The 17,647-nt window shown below is 42.2% G+C and overlaps 1 protein-coding gene across 1 annotated transcript; it reads left to right on the top strand.

The window, feature by feature from the left end:
* Window positions 1-708: 708 nt before the first annotated feature.
* Window positions 709-17,513, top strand: LOC110536183 (B-cell linker protein-like). The gene is made up of 19 exons (XM_036936061.1): window positions 709-870; window positions 4,232-4,257; window positions 4,381-4,415; window positions 4,626-4,666; window positions 4,916-5,009; window positions 5,263-5,357; window positions 5,544-5,595; window positions 5,957-6,040; window positions 9,514-9,542; window positions 9,728-9,764; window positions 10,352-10,430; window positions 12,749-12,776; window positions 12,922-12,952; window positions 13,362-13,467; window positions 13,861-13,898; window positions 14,462-14,493; window positions 14,675-14,743; window positions 16,411-16,569; window positions 16,852-17,513. The coding sequence occupies exons 1-19, from the start codon at window positions 862-864 to the stop codon at window positions 16,966-16,968; spliced, it is 1,161 nt and encodes a 386-aa protein (XP_036791956.1). The 5' UTR covers window positions 709-861; the 3' UTR covers window positions 16,969-17,513.
* The last annotated feature ends 134 nt before the right edge of the window (window positions 17,514-17,647 follow it).

Below are 17,647 nucleotides of genomic sequence, written 5' to 3'. Positions count from 1 at the left end.
CATATGATGGGCTATTAACAAGTGCAGGGAGTGAGGAACGTCGACAGGAGGCCTGCTCAATCAAAAGCCATGCAGGCATATCCTTCTGTCTCATACAACTGATATTCAACACAACAGTAAAATAATTAATTGTTTTGGAATTATTATAACTCAGGACTAAATGCATGTCTACAACACAGTGCTCCTCCAAACCTAACCATATTTAGTTAGTAGAGACTACTGAGTATTTTCCACTCCACTTTGGCGGAGACAGGTAGATCAGTTCTCTACAAGCCAACATGTATCACATGTACAGTCTATTACAGTGTATTGCATTAGGCAATATAGAGGGGGGCGGAGTGAAAAGCCAGCAGCAGGCCGTGTGACACAGTCCCCCTTCAAAACGAACCATATTTGGTTAGTAGAGACCCCACTGAATATTTTCCACCCCACTTTAGCTGAGACAGGTAGAAATGTTCTCTACAATATTCTCAAAATACCTGCGTCAACATTGTATTTTTTCATTATTGGTCTTAAAAAATATATTTTAAGACCATATTTTGTATTTGTTTTCATAAATTACTTATTGCATTTTCTTATTGGCACAATGAAAGTGGCAACTGATTAAAATTCCATATAATTTGAATTAGTTATCCACATTGCAATGTTTTGAAAAGCATCCTTTTATTTTGAAGGTTTTGTCATTACCATACCAATTTGACGTCATCGTTTGTGCTGCTGGCAGAATACTAGTGTGCTGGCCTACCTGTTCACACTCACTTCTGTATCCCTTGTCCCCCTCTTTCTCTATAGCCTATTTGCATGTGAGGCCAGCAACAAATTAATTTCCTCATGATTTGAGAAGAGAGAGACACCTGAATCATGACAATGGTAATGTACATTTTGATTTTTTACCTTCTCAAAAGAATCAGACAGCAATGGAGCATATACACTTTTCTATTCGTATAGAGACTTCTCACTTCGTGTTGATTAAAGGAAGTTGCACCTATGCCTATTTGCCTATAACAGGGTTTCTCAAACTCGGTCCTAGGGACGCCAAGGGGTGCACATTTAGTTTTTTGCCCTAGCGTAACACAGCTGATTCAAATAATCAACTCATCATCAAGTTTTGATCACTCGAATCAGCTGTGTAGTGTTAGGGCAAAAAACAAAACGTGCACCTGTCAGCTGTGTAGTGTTAGGGCAAAAAACAAAACGTGCACCGAGTTTAGGAAATGCTGGTGTATAACGTTACATCTTCTGATCTTGTTCGCAAGCTATTGGAAATACAGTAGTAGACCTTCTACCTTCATTACAGTATGGAAGACTGTGAATATTGTTATAATGATGCGTCATACTTTTATAAAGGCAGCGTGGACTTTCAACTTTTCGTACAGTGGCTTTATTGTTGATGTGTTCCCAGTTATTGCGTTCAACCACTGTCTACATAAATTCCCAATATAAACACCAACACAGTGTAATGCCTATAGGATTATGTTAAGGAATGTTTCATAAAAAAGAATTCCCTAAATTAAAGGTTTCCATAGCAACATGTCCATGTGCATCAATTGCTGTTATTTCCGTGTGTGTTAATGATGTATTTGTTATTAAATCATGATCGTGCAGTGATTGAAAGGAAAATTGAAGCATGGCTTGGTGTGTGCCACTGCCAATAATGTATAATTTCCTTTGTGTACACTCGTTCACTAGGCTACTTCCCACACATTTAAAAGACTAGGATTGGTGTGCATGGGCTAGAGAGATTCCACCATATTTCTAATATTAGTCATTTTCTTTTAAATCATTGAAGGGAAGTGAGCAAATGCACATGGAGAGTCACAATCACCTGACCTGTGCCATAAAGGTCCAGACCTCTTGGAAGTGGTCGTAGTAGCTATGTACACATACTAGGAAGATATCCATAATCGCTTATGGTTATGCTTGTACAATAGTAATGCGCCATGATGTGAAATAGACTAAGAGAAATCTCAAGAAAGAGTTACCCAATACATGTATGGCTGTACCATTGCACTTTAACCAGGTGTTGACAGGACCGACGCCACTGTCCCTGTTTGCATCAGACAAGGTTCACAGTCACAAGGTCATTTCCCTTTTCCTCCTGCGGCTTATGGTTTCCCAGGGTCCGTAACAATGTCCTTCTTTTTGGTGACTACTCACCCTGGCTTAGAGGTATGGTTTTCATACCTCAGATGTGGTCTAAAGTCAAGCCGAGCTCATTATTGAACACATTGCCTGCTCCCTTCCTTTGTAGTGCACTTGTAGTGAACTTTTGACCAGGGCAAGGGTGCCATTTTATTTGGGACACAACACCCTCTGTTTTGTAGATTTCACTGTAGATATTGTTAAAATCTGCAACCTCGATCCCTAAAGAATGGGAAACATTGGCAGCATCTTTATGGGTTTGAAACCTACCGTACATATCTCTCCTAATGCAGACAGTAAAGATCCCAACAAGATATGAGGTCTTGTGTGTATTGTTGTCTTGTTAAAGTCAGTTTGACTATGGACCACATGACGTAGGAAACGTCTGACAAAGTTTGAATATGGGGTGAGCTATAAACCTTTTTAAAGAAGTTGGCTGCTCTTATATTAGACTGCGGGTATTTCAGACTGTGTGAAAAGCAAGAGGTTGCTATTTGAAAGAGCTTCCACAGATACTGTTGGTTGGATAAGGAACATGCATTCTGAAATGACAGATTTAGACTCCTTGGACACAAACAATAACAAAGTAAGGATTCCTCAGCTTACTTGCTGTGCTTTTCTATATTTGGCCATCGACATGTTTCAGTGACTTTTGATCTAATAACCAACTACTTCTAAGGTAGAAAAAACACACATTATTAAGTTAACTCGTTCAACACAAAACGTGACATGCTAATGATTTAAGACAATGTGGCAGGACATAAATATGTTAAAGATGGGGCCTAGGACTGTAATAATTGGGGAAATTATATTCAAGGTTTTGTCGACCTGAGGCATACCTATCAGTCATGATATCTTCCTTTACACTGAATACACAGACCTTCACCTTGCTAACCATAATGCCAAAGAATCCCTGAAGTCTATCAAATGTTCATGATTGATTACTTGAAATTGATTTATTGACAATGACACACTGTTTTTAAGAATTAGGATACTGTAGAACAGAAAAGACCATGTTATGGGGGCTGGCTTTGTTCATTAACAATGTCCACGCACAGGAAATCAAAATATTAAACAGATTAATCAACTCAAACTGTGCTTCTCTTGTTGTTTCTCTATTCTCCCAGTCTCATTCCCCCCTGTCCCTCCCCCTATCTCTATTTTTGTGATAATTTACATCAATCCTTCCTCTCCTCTCTGACTAGCCCTGCTGAGAATCAGCCTTGTGGGAAAACACAGCCATATTCACTTCCTGATTTTAGTCACCTGTTTTTATCATAGGTTCAGTGTGCCACACAATATAGCCTCCCTTAACCTCCCCTCCCAGATACACGCATTGTTGTGGCTTCACTAGATCATTTGTTAAATTGTGTAAATAGTTTATTTCTGCATGCAAGGCTAGTGTATAACAAATATACACAACCGTTCATACGTTTGGGGTCACTTAGAAATGTCCTTGTTTTTGAAAGAAAAGTGAATTTTAAAATGATAAACTTGGATTAGCTAACACAACGTGCCATTGGAACACAGGGTTGATGGTTGCTGATAACGCCTATGTAGATATTCCATCAAATCAGTCGTTTCCAGCTACAATAGTCATTTACAACATTAACAATGTCTACACTGTATTTCTGATGAATTTGATATTATTTTAATGGACAAAAAAGTAGTTTTTTTTCAAAAACGTGGAGATTTCTAAATGACCCTAAACCTTTGAATGGTAGTGTATATTTTAGATTTTGGGACATTTCAATGATCAATATTCCCCTGTTGTAGTTTGTGATAGTTTAAGTCTTCATTCTTGAAAATGTATTGTGACCTGAGGTCTTGTCTTTTGATTAAAACGCTGTTGCCTGGCTTAGTGACCTTCGGTACTTAAAGCAGTCATTGACACAGCCTGTGTAATAGGTCTGATAGCGAGGCTGACGGGAGAGGGACATGAAAATGTCTGGGATGGCCTAGACATACAGTATAACTGAGGGTGCCCTTTATTGTATAATGTCACACAAACGGTTTGAAAAGGTTAGTGTTTAGATCCTGTGTGTGTGAGAGAGATTTTACAGTCCTTCTGTTTTCTTTTCATTTTCAGAGTTTCTTTGGAAAATTAAAGAACCTGTAAGTAGCCTATCAAAGTTCTGTTCTTCATTCTTATCTGTCTTCCTCTGAGCAGAACCATAAGCCACTGCCATGATACAGCACAGAAGTAACCAACATTTTCTTTCCTCTTTTTCATTACAGACACAGTGGGCCTCCAACTCCACCCAAAAGGATAGGTGAGTCTTCAGGAAATCCCCCTTATTGTGCTATTGGGAATATATGGTTCCTCTTTATGGAAGTTATAGTGTGAAGTGCTTATTCTGCTCTCTCTCTCTCTCTCTCTCTCTCTCCCTCTCATATGATTCTACCTCTCTTGTCCTCCATTTCTCTCTCTCTTATTCCATTCCCAACTCTACTTTCTCTCGCTCTCTATTTCTTTGTTTCAGAGAACAATGCGGGGTATGGTGGGTGGCCAGAAGATGAGTTTGTAAGTAGGAGAACACCCACACACTTGTTTTACTATCCTTGTGGGGATCAAACAATTAATTCCCATGCAGAATAATTTTTTCCCTAACTCATAACTTCTAAACCTAACGCTAATTGGAACCCTAACCCTAAAATAGCCTTTTCCCACAGTGACTGACGAAATGTCACACACATGACTAATACACCAATGGATATTTGGTTGTGAGAGGTCCTGTGTCGTCATCTTGGTGTGTTTGTGTGTGGATGACAGGATGAAGAGGATGGGGACACATATGAGGCGCCCCCCTGTGAGAGACCCGCCATGAAGGTTCCTTCCAGACATGTGGAGGAGAATGTCTATTTGGGTAACCACCACTGTAGAATATCATTCCCATTTGAGATCCGCTAATCTGACTTTCATGTAAATCATGCATTCATGCCAATGGGAGATTTGCTTGAAAACTTAAGTTTGGTGTGTGGATCTCCAATTTAGGTTTTGTCCCTGTATGTATTGTATTGAGGTGTGCATTTATGTGTAAACATTTTCAGAGGGACTATAGCTCTTTGCTTTGTAGGAAAGGACGTAGCGCTCTGATTGGCTGTTTTTGGGTTCCACAGAGAGGACGTCAGAGCGGTCCAATCCTGTTCTCCCCAAAAGGCAGGCAGCTGCACCCCCAAGGCCAGCCAAGATGGCGCCCATGGGCAAAGCATTGGTAAACTATCAGAGTATCACTGCCCTACCTTTCACTTTAGCCTGTGTGCCTACCTCTCTGTGTGCCTACCTCTCTGTGTGCCTACCTCTCTGTGTGCCTACCTCTCTGTGTGCCTACCTCTCTGTGTGCCTACCTCTCTGTGTGCATTATTTTAGTGTTATTTAATGTCGTCTTTCCCCTCTATAGAAACAGCAGCCTCACCCTGAGGAGTTCTACATTGACCCCAACACCAAGAAACGTGAGACTTCCCCCTCTTTCCTCTGCTCATATCTTCCTATTCTCCCCTCTCTCTATACTCTTATCCTCATCTCCCTATCCTCCCCTCTCCCTATCCTCCCCTCTCTCTATTCTCCTATCCTCTGCTCCCTATCCTCCTATCCTCTGCTCCCTAACCTCCTATCCTCTGCTCTCTAACCTCCTATCCTCTGCTCTCTACCCTCCCCTCTTAGTCCAGGACGTCCTATTTGATTGTGTATTTTGAATATGAACACATTGTGCCCTATACATAGATGTGAATGTTGATTCATGAAAAGGAGTAACAGTTAGTATAATTCTTGACGCATTTATTGTACAGGAGAATTCCCTCTCTCCCTCTCTAGCGCCTGAGGTAGATAGGAAGGAGAAGCCAGGGAAGAGGTCTACTCCTAAGAAGTTTGCCTCTCCCCCACCACCTGCAGAGGAAGGTAAACTCTACAGTCAAGTCGAGTTCCTACCTGACTAGATACGTTGTATTGCATCTACCAATGGTTGCATGCCAAGTTATCAGCTATGCAGTCAGTTATTTAAAAACATTTTTTATTTCACCTTCATTTAACCAGGTAGGCAAGTTGAGAACAAGTTCTCATTTACAATTGCGACCTGGCCAAGATAAAGCAAAGCAGTTCAACACATACAACAACACAAAGTTACACATGAAGTAAAACAAACAAAATTAAGTCTACATACAATGTGAGCAAATGAGGTGAGAGAAGGGAGGTAAAGGCAACAAAAAAAAGGCCATGGTGGTGAAGTAAATACAATATAGCAAGTAAAACGCTGGAATGGTAGATTTGCAGTGGAAGAAAGTGCAAAGTAGAGATAGAAAAACTGGGGTGCAAAGGAGCAAAATAAATAAATACAGTAGGGGAGAGGTAGTTGTTTGGGCTATATTATAGATGGGCTATGTAGAGGTGCAGTAATATGTGAGCTGCTCTGACAGCTGGTGCTTAAAGCTAGTGAGGGAGATAAGTGTTTCCAGTTTCAGAGATTTTTATAGTTTGTTCCAGTCATTGGCAGCAGAGAACTGGAAGGAGAGGCGGCCAAAGGAAGAATTGGTTTTGGGGGTGACCAGAGAGATATACCTGCTGGAGCATGTGCTACAGGTGGGTGCTGCTATGGTGACCAGCGAGCTGAGATAAGGGGGGACTTTACCTAGCAGGGTCTTGTAGATGACGTGGAGCCAGTGGGTTTGGTGACGAGTATGAAGCGAGGGCCAGCCAACGAGAGCGTACAGGTCGCAGTGATGGGTAGTTTATGGGGCTTTGGTGACAAAACGGATGGCACTGATAGACTGCATCCAATTTATTGAGTAGGGTATTGGAGGCTATTTTGTAAATGACATCGTCGAGGATCGGTAGGATGGTCAGTTTTACAAGGGTATGTTTGGCAGCATGAGTGAAGGATGCTTTGTTGCGAAATAGGAAGCCAATTCTACATTTAACTTTGTATTGGAGATGTTTGATATGAATCTGGAAGGAGAGTTTACAGTCTAACCAGACACTTAGGTATTTGTAGTTGTCCACATATTCTAAGTCAGAACCGTCCACAGTAGTGATGTTGGACGGGCGGGCAGGTGCGGGCAGCCATCGGTTGAAGAGCATGCATTTAGTTTTACTTGTATTTAAGAGCAATTGGAGGCCACGGAAGGAGAGTTGTATGGCATTGAAGCTCGTCTGGAGGGTTGTTAACACAGTGTCCAAAGAAGGGCCAGAAGTATACAGAATGGTGTCGTCTGCGTAGAGGTGGATCAGAGACTCACCAGCAGCAAGAGCGACATCATTGATGTATACAGAAAAGACGGTTGGTCCAAGAATTGAACCATGTGGCACCCCCATAGAGACTGCCAGAGGTCCGGACAACAGGCCCTCCGATTTGACACACTGAACTCTATCAGAGAAGTAGTTGGTGAACCAGGCGAGGCAATCATTTGAGAAACCAAGGCTGTCGAGTCTGCCGATGAGGATGTAGTGATTGACAGAGTTGAAAGCCTTGGCCAAGTCAATAAATACGGTTTCACAGTATTGTTTCTTATCAATGGCGGTTAAGATATCGTTTAGAATCTTGAGTGTGGCTGAGGTGCACCCATGACCAGCTCTGAAACCAGATTGCATAGTGGAGAAGGTATGGTGGGATTCGAAATGGTCGGTAATCTGTTTGTTGACTTGGCTTTCAAAGACCTTAGAAAGGCAGGGTAGGATAGATATAGGTCTGTAGCAGTTTTGGTCAAGAGTGTCCCCCCCTTTGAAGAGGGGGATGACCGCAGCTGCCTTCCAATCTTTGTGAATCTCAGACGACACGAAAGAGAGGTTGAACAGGCTAGTATTAGGGATTGCAACAATTTTGGCAGATAATTTTAGAAAGAAAGGGTCCAGATTGTCTAGTCGGGCTGATTTGTAGGGGTCCAGATTTTGTAGCTCTTTCAGAACATCAGCTGACTGGATTTGGAAGAAGGAGAAATGGGGAAGGCTTGGGCGAGTTGCTGTGGGGGGTGCAGTGCTATTGACCGGGGTAGGGGTAGCCAGGTGGAAATCATGGCCAGCCGTAGAAAAATGCATATTGAAATTCTCAATTATAGTGGATTTATCGGTGGTGACAGTGTTTCCTATCCTCAGTGCAGTGGGCAGCTGTGAGGAGGTGTTCTTATTCTCCATGGACTTTACAGTGTCCCAGAACTTTTTTGAGTTTGTGTTGCAGGAAGAAAATTTCTGCTTGAAAAAGCTAGCCTTGGCTTTTCTAACTGCCTGTGTATATTGGTTTCTAACTTCCCTGAAAAGTTGCCTATCACAGGGGCTGTTCGATGCTAATGCAGAACGCCATAGGATGTTTTTGTTGGTTAAGGGCAGTCAGGTCTGGAGAGAACCAAGGGCTATATCTGTTCCTGGTTCTAAATTTCTTGAATGGGGCATTTTTTTTAATAACCAGGCATCCTCTACTGACAGGATGAGATCAATATCCTTCCAGGATACCCCGGCCAGGTCAATTAGAAAGGCCTGCTCGCTGAAGTGGTTCAGAGAGCGTTTGACAGTGATGAGTGGGGGTCGTTTGACCGCTGACCCATTACGGATGCAGGCAATGAGGCAGTGATCACTGAGATCTTGGTTGAAAACAGCAGAGGTGTATTTAGAGGGCAAGTTGGTTAGGATGATATCTATGAGGGTGCCTGTGTTTACCATTTTGGGGTGGTACCTGGTAGGTTCATTGATAATTAGTTTGAGATTGAGGGCATCAAGCTTAGATTGTAGGATGTCTGGGATGTTAAGCATGTTCCAGTTTAGGTCGCCTAGCAGCACGAGCTCTGAAGATAGATGGGGGGCAATCAGTTCACAAATGGTGTCCAGAGCACAGCTGGGGGCAGAGGGTGGTCTATAGCAGGCGGCAACGGTGAGAGACTTGTTTTTAGAGAGGTGGATTTTTAAAAATAGAAGTTCAATTTGTTTGGGTACTGACCTGGATAGCAGGACAGAACTCTTCAGGCTATCTTTGCAGTAGATTGCAATACCGCCCCCTTTGGCCGTTCTATCTTGTCTGAAAATGTTGTAGTTTGGGATGGAGATTTCTGAATTTTTGGTGGTCTTCCTAAGCCAGGATTCAGACACGGCTCGAACATCTGGGTTGGCAGAGTGTGCTAAAGCAGTGAATAAAACAAACTTAGGGAGGAGGCTTCTAATGTTAACATCAGATGGCTATAGCACATGATGTGGAGCTGATATGTTAAATTCCTATCCAGGTGTTGTAATATCTGGCATCCGTCTGTAATGTATTCAGGCTGGAACTTGACCAAAATAATACTCTGGAACCCTGGACCGATATCAGTGTGCTATTACATCAAATGACCACTAGAGGGATGTGTGATACTGCAACTGTTTCTACATCAGCCTCTTTTCTTTGTTCTCTGCAGATGTCTACCTGGACCCTAATGAAGGACAGGTGAGTCCAACACATCATTAACAAACAGCCTCACCCCTAACCCCCTACCTCCAGCCCCAAAGCTTAAGCCTTTGCATCTGCTGTACCCTTTTAACACAGTCACAATGTACACTCAGTATATTCAGTGGTTTCTAATTCAGCCAGAAAGAGGTGATATTAATATGTGTGTTGTGTCTCTGTTTCAGGAAGACAGCGATGACCTGTATCTAGAGCCCACAGCGGGTTAGTTACTCCCGTAGGGCCACCAATTGTATTTAAACTGAGGCTTTGACTAGTATGTATATTGCAGGATTGTAATGTGATTGCATTCGAGACAGTTGGGTGTCCACCCAAAAATGCTGCACATCATGAACACGAATCAGAAATCAAGCGTCGCTTTGAATGACACACCGGTCTCGATCAATGAGAGAAGATCTGAAATAGACAATATGCGTACACATTGTTAGATTACCTCATGGAGCATGTATTTAATTCAATAAGAGAACATTTTCTAAATTCAAACATTTCACCTACAAGTAGCGATGAGAGTGGAGAAGACACCGGTAACTTCCAAGTTAGAGAACTATGGAAGTATCGTCATGTAAAGGTTAGTTGAAAAATTGCTGCCAGTGCTTAACACTACCTAAGCTGTAACGTAGATGTAAACATTCACATATCACATTACAATCCTGTAGCTACTGGTTTGATTGGTTGGTTGATTGATTGGTTATAACTTCAGAGAGACTATATTTTATGAGATATTATACAAGTCTTATTTTGAGAAAAAAATATATACTACTATCTCTCCATTGTCTCTCCACTATCTCCAGCTTGCCCCCCTGCTCCTCGTGGGCCCATGAGGATGCCCCTCCCACCCAAGACAGCAGCCGCCCCTCCCCCCATGCCCATGTGAGTACACCTGTCAAGACATGAGATGACAAATGCTCAAACTCATGGTGTAACATAAGTGTATATCTTATCCAGGAGTTAAAATAAATATAATTTCTTAATGGTACGGGACACCCAAGAGCACGCACGCATTTCATTTTTACACTACAAAAATTAGACGGTAGCCAACTCTGCTGACACTGACAAACAGATCAATACAAATGATGTTGTCTGATCCATATAATCGGCCTATGAAAAGGGGAGACACAAATACAATATGACAACCATTTAATCTGTAGGAGGAAATGACTGTCCAAAAACAAACAAAAGTGGCCTTGACCCAATGATAAAGACAGTCAATATGCACCTCACCAGGGATATGGACGATGTTCTCAACTGGTGCCAATAAGATAGGCTACTTACTGTTCACTCAATTAAGTTAACAATTTTGATAACTAAAAGACAGATTTGAGTCTTTTCATTGCAAATGGCTATTGTTGTATAGAGATGACAAACAGTTTTTCTGCAATTGTATTTTTTAAATATTGGCCTGGCTGGATCTCTGCTTTTCACTGACAGTCGCAACTTAACAATCATCTTTTTGGTATTTGCAGCGCCCGCTGCCCAAATTGCGGGCCTTTCCGAGTGTAGGCTATGCGATTGAACTTTTACCCCTTTTTCTCCCCAATTGGTAGTTAGTCTTGTCCCATCGCTGCAACACCCCTACAGACTTGGGAGAGGTGAACGTTGAAAGCCATGCGTCCCCAAAACACAACCCTGCCAAGCCGCACTGCTTTTTGACCTACTGACCTCCCTTAACCCAGAAGCCAGCCACACCAATGTGTTGGAGGAAACACCATCTAGCTGGTGACCGAAGTCAGAGCGCGATGGGACAAGGAATCCCAGCCGGCCAAACCCTTCCCTAACCCGGATGATGCTGGGCCAATTGTGCTCCACCTCATGGGTCTCCCGGTCACGGCCGGCTGTGACACAGCCTTGGATCGAACCCGGGTCTGTAGTGATGCCTCAAGCGCTGCTATGCAGTGTCTTAGACCGCTGCACCACTTGGGAGGCCTCAGATTTATTTTTTTTATTTTTTAAAGCAAACGATCCTCTGTAGCCAAATCATGCTTTCTGGTTTAGTAGCCTATTTTGAATGATTTTATTTATTTCTGTATAAGGAGTAAGCTAATTAGGCTATATTTTTTCAATTTGCTTTAGGGAAAGCTTCCCATAGCCTTATGGACACACTGTCTATGCCTTTTTAATGTGGTATAAACAATCATCTGATTGTCAAACAATCACTTAATCACTTAACAAAGGTGCTTCTGTAGGGTACCCGTGTACATTCGTTCCACAGACAATAATTTAAGCATCCAAACCGCAAGTGTGCTGTGCACCTGCAATTTGATGAATGGAAAGAGACATCTGTTATACAACACCAGAGGTGGAAAGATCAGATCAGACGCAATAAGGATGACCAGGGATGTTCTCTTAATAAGTGTGTGAATTAGACCATTTTCCTGTCCTGCTGAGCATTCAAAATGTAACGAGTACTTTTGGGTGTCAGGGAAAATGTATGGAGCAAAAAGTACATCATTTTGTTTAGCAATGTAGTGAAGTAAAAGTAAGAGTTGTCAAAAATATAAATAGTAAAGTATAGATACTCAAAAAAACTAGTTAAGTAGTACTTTCAAGTATTTTTGCTTAAGTACTTTACACCACTGTAAAACACCTACATGTAGTGTAATGACATTCTGCAGTTGGCATTAGGCTTACAGCATATACACATGTAGCCTGAATTAATGCATCCACTGTTGTCCACGCGCACCTTGGTCTCGGCCACTCATCTCCACCTTGTCCTTGAACATCTCCAGCAGTCGTCTCTGCTTTGACAAAATGTAAGTGTTCTCAAACCACAACGGAATTTGGAGCGTATACATCCCGGTTTCCAGTCAATTCACTAATTTGTCATGCGGCTGACATGCGGTAAGGTTAAATAATGGTGTAGTAGCCTATAGTTTTTTTGGGAATGCTATGGGCATGCTGTATTAATTGTGATAGGCTCACGTTTTACCAGTACGGCGTACCCCCACTATTTAATTAGACGGGACGCCGTACCGGACCGTACCACCTTACTTTCACCGCTATGTATATCCTCACTTCCATTCTGTTTATAGTTATGTAAATGAAAAAATTGGGTTAACTGGGTTAAACTGGCCTTGGCACCATCCCTGGTACTAGTACCGTTGTATGTCTTGAGAGAAGCCATATTGTATTTGAGTACTGTTGTTTGACATGCGATATCAGTCCCACCTTTTCTGCCTGTCTCTCTGTAGAAAACCTCCAGTGCCCAGAGCCAAGTCTGTAAGTTTCTCCATGGTTCACACGTTTTAATACAACACTGGCCTGTTTCACACATTCTCCACTGAACATGTTTTTTTAGTGCAGGAGTATAGGCTTAATCTATGGCCATATGTTTGTATTGGTTTAACTTTTTGCTCCATTCCAGAGTTCTCTATTGGTCAATGAGGCAAAGACGGGTATGTGACACACTACCTTCCATCTGCATTGAAAAGAGATCATGTCTGCATCCTAAATGGCCTATTACCTACACGCACTACTTTTGACCAGAGCCCTACATAGGGAACTGGGTGGGTGCCATTTGGAATGCAAGCATCAAAGATGCACTCTCGAACTTTAGCTTAATTTAAGCCAATAGTTTTGAGTGGAGCTCACGAGCCAAAAGTGGTCTGTTTCTGTTATGTACTATGTCATCCATTTCTTATATGTTACGTCCAAGTTTGTTTACCTTTTTAGCCATTCTTATTATATGTTACGAATCCAATTTGTACTATATGTTATCAATTTGTTGTGCTTAAGATCCTGGAGTGTATCTTTAAGTGAAAATGCAGAAACTGCTCTGTGTTTCTGTGACCATCCCACCCCCAGCTCCTCCCCTTGATATCAGGCGCTCCATGTTCCCTGGCAAACTGCCCCCACCCACCCTGGGCATCAAACCCCCCCTCCCTGCATCACTAAAGGAACCCAAACCAAGGTGAGGCTTGGGAGCACAGCCACGCTCACAGCACCATGCATATGCTGGATGAGGCCATGCTACACACAACATGCATGTTTTATGTGTTAAACACGTTTAGCAGGTTCATGCTTTATGAACATTCAATCTTGTACAAGCATCAACAATCAAACACACATAGATACCACTTAGTATTGCCTAATAATGATTTCCATTCTGTTTATAGTTATCCATATAGTGTTAACTTTGTGGTCTATAAAGATTATATTTGATAAGTGTGTGTATCTCATAATGTAAGTCTTTGGATTATAAAGGCCTACTGTTCTTGTGTATAAATAATGAAGCCACTGGACTATATTGCTCATATTATAGTAAGAATGTTGGCTATTGTTGGACTTGGTGTGTTTGTTGCAGCCCTCCTCCCCCTCCTATTGTACACTCTACTGCAGCAGGTAAGAAAGAGCCTGCTGGAAACAGGACCAGTTTTGGGTCACAGCTGAAAGATAGAAATGGGAAGGATGCCCGGAACTCTGAAATTAAGATCACTTTATTGGTCAATTGCACACACAGTCCAACTGAAATTTGACTTCCGCTTTTAACCCAAACTGCTGTGAACGACACATACATATACAGGTTTTGGAGAGGTTTGGGGGGGGGGGGGGGGGGGGGGATTCGGGATTCCGGGATTCGAACTGGAAACCCTCTGGTTTCTGGCTCACCTCTCTCACCACTCGGCTCCAACTATGGTATGCCTATCAGAGTTGTGGGCACCCTTCATTCCTTTAGGTTAGTTTTTTTACATGAACAAGTTGGAGGTGCATATTGTTTGTTTTTCTATACTTACGTAAACTGGAAGCCATTTTCATTATAACAGCATGTTTTAACCTCTGGGTAATCTAGGGTCACTGTGGTTTTTGTCAGTAGTGCTATCCAGTATACTAGTGAACTTGCTTTATTATGAGTAGACTGTAGAGCACTCACCACATTGGTCAACACTAATTTTTATCTGTCAAAGTTTCTCCCCCTGGTATGAAGACGACCATGCAGGTATGCGTCATTCCATCTCATACTGCACCTCTCATATAGTTGTGTAATACAGTGTTAAAGTGATACAAATGTTGCTGCAATTCTTAGTTAAGTAGTGATATACCTGATGTATGGGCTGCCCTTGGGTAAAGTATCATGACAGATAGGGCAGGGTGTCATAGAGAACTGTGGTGTGTTACAGGAGAAAGAGTGGTTCGCTGGAAACTGTGATAGAAAGACTGCCGAGGACTTCTTACTGCAGATCAACAAGGTAGGAAACGATAACAAACTGGAGATTAGCATGGACACAGACATACAGTTCTCGGGGTTGGGTTAAATGCGGAAGACACATTTCAGTTGAATGCATTCAGTTGTACAACTGACTAGGTATCCCCCTTTCCTTTTCCTTTCTTGAAGTTCCACATAATAACAATGCATGTAGATGTAGAATCTCCAGCTCTGAAGCACACCATGGTAATCAATATGATTAGTTATACACTAAACAAAAATATAAACTCAACATGTAAAGTGTTGGTCCCATGTTTCATGAGCTTAAATAAAATATCAAAGATCAAAAAACCTTATTTCTCTCAAATGTTATGCACAAATTTGTTTAAATCCCTGTTAGTGAGCATTTCTCTTATGCCAAGATAATCCATCCACCTGACAGGTGTGGCATATCAAGAAGCTGATTACAGAGCATGATCATTACACAGGTGTACCTGTGGGTATAACAAAGCGCTCCATGGTGGCGGTGGGGTTATGGTATGGACAGGCATAAGCTACAGACAATGAACATAATTGCATTTTATCGATGACAATTTGAATGCATGGAGATACCCTGATGAGCTCCTGAGGCCCATTGCCGTGCCCTTCATCCACCTCCACCACATGTTTCAGCATGATAATGCACAGCCCTATGTCGCAAGGATCTGTACACAATTCCTGGAAGCTGAAAATGTCCCAGTTCTTCCATGGCCTGCATACTCACTCGACATGTCTCCCACTGAGCATGTTAGGGATGCTCTGGATCAACGTGTGTGACAGCGTGTTCCAGTTCCTGCCAATATCCAGCAACTTTGCACAACCATTGAAGAAGAAGGGGACAACATTCCACAGGCCACAATCAACAGCCTGATCAACTCTATGCGAAGGATATGTCACGCTGCATGAGGCAAATGTTGGTGACACCAGATACTGACTGGTTTTCTGATCCACGCCCCTACCGGCAGCAAGGTATATGTGACCAACAGATGCATATCTGTATTCCCAGTCATGTGAAATCCATAGATAGGGCCTATTGAATTTATTTCAGTTGACACATTTTCATATATGAGCTGTAACTCAAATGTTGAAATTGCTTCATGTTGCGTTTTTGTTCAGTATAGTTAGTCCGGCATCATTAGTGCATTAGCCTGTCATTAGCCTGTCAAATACATCCACCTGTTTCTCTTTTGTTCTCTCCCCTCCTCTCTCTGTGCTGCTCAGTAACTGCTGTGTTGTTTTATGTGTTATAATGCTGCTGGCTATATGAGTGTTTCTGTCTCTGGTCCTTTGTCTTCACTAACACAGGCGACCTGTTTAATTTCACGCTGAAATGGACAAGCAATGATGTGAGAGTAATCTCAGTCATAACTCCCTTTTATTTGACTGCAGACACAGGTTTGCAGGGAGGTTATATCAGACACAGGTTGACAAGAAAGGCACAGGGCAGTGCAGAGGGTAATAGGGTATTCTTGTGTGTGTGTGTGTGTGTGTGTGTGTGTGTGTGTGTGTGTGGCTTCTGGGTTTAGCTGACACATACACCCCATCAGTGAGTCTGAATCATCTGTGCTGATTCAGAGGTCATGTGGGTTTTGATACTGATATCCACTGTATCTCCCCTCGTCCCTCACCCTCTTCTCCCTCTCACCTCTCCTACCACTCTCCCCCTTGTAGGACGGGGCATTCCTGATACGTCACAGTTCAGCCCAGAATGCCCGTCAGCCCTACACACTGGCTGTCCTATACAGACAGAAGGTCTATAACATCCCCATCCGCTTTCTGGAGGAGACGCGTGGCTACGCCCTCGGAAAGGAGGGCAAGAAGAACGAGGAGGTGAAGAGGCAGGGGAAGGTGTAAAAGGGGATGTTGGGATGAGGAGAAGAGAGATAAGGAGAGGGGAAAAGAGAGGCTGCAGGAGGAAAGGAGGATTTGAAAAAATAATGAAGGGGTCAGGTGAGAGAGGAGATGATAGAGGGAGGGTGTGGGAGGAACAGAGGATGTGTGGAAAAGAGACTAAGGAATGCAACTTAGTATTATACTGTAACCTCTGCAATAACTACTGTAGTAACTCGCCCTTCTCTCTCTCTCTATCGCTACTCCATCCCTCCCTCTCAGTTTTTCTGTAGTCTCCAGGAGATCATCTCTCACCACAAGAATAACCAACTGCTGCTGATCGATAGCAAGAGTCAGGCCAAGCACACCACACATCTCACTCACCCAGCTTGTCCATAAACTACATTACCCATACCCCCCCGCCCACCCAGCCTGACTGTAAACTACACTACCCTTAACCCACAAAATGTATCTATACCAGCCTGTCAATAAAGTACATTAAATGCTACCATTAATAACTAAATACATTTTACAAACGTGGAAATACTACTTTCAATAGTCATATTCCTCACCCACAACATGGTCATTACAACTCCTCTCTTTTTGTTTTGTGATGAAAATGGTTGGAAGTGTATTAAAGTATATCTGTGTACTGTATATGTTTGAGTGTTTTAAAATATGCTGTAGTTTGGCCTGTATGACCTTATCAACACTTTTTTTTTGGGGGGGGGGGGGGGGGGGTGATTTGAATACGCTTGCACCTGAATAGAATCGTGAGTAGACTATGAAAATGAATATTTAATACTTAATTCTTGTTTATGCAGTTTTGTTTCAGTGATGTTGGATTCACTTTTGGGTCTACACCTGTGTTGTGAATACTGTATAAGTGTTGGTCATCTGTATGTTTCTATTTATTATAATAATAATATAGACAAATGTTTTGACATCCGGTCTGTGTTTTTAAAATTCTGTTACATTTGGAACACCACAGCATGAATAGCATTTTATTTTCCTTCAAAGTTGAAGTTGTTTAGATTTCCAAAATTCTAAGGTTTCACCCTATTTCAACCCACCGAAA

This window comes from Oncorhynchus mykiss, chromosome 11, assembly GCF_013265735.2.
Source record: "Oncorhynchus mykiss isolate Arlee chromosome 11, USDA_OmykA_1.1, whole genome shotgun sequence".
NCBI classification, from domain to species: Eukaryota; Metazoa; Chordata; class Actinopteri; order Salmoniformes; family Salmonidae; genus Oncorhynchus; species Oncorhynchus mykiss.
The sequence above is the reverse complement of the archived record's forward strand: the minus strand, read 5'-3'. Positions and strand labels throughout refer to the sequence as shown.

What these genes read in the sequence shown, in the direction of transcription:
- LOC110536183 (XM_036936061.1), top strand. An exon ending in GGAGGAGAATGTCTATTTGG is followed by an intron (nt 5,010 to 5,262) that starts GTAACCACCACT and finishes TGGGTTCCACAG; the next exon opens with AGAGGACGTCAGAGCGGTCC. An exon ending in GTATGAAGACGACCATGCAG is followed by an intron (nt 14,494 to 14,674) that starts GTATGCGTCATT and finishes GGTGTGTTACAG; the next exon opens with GAGAAAGAGTGGTTCGCTGG.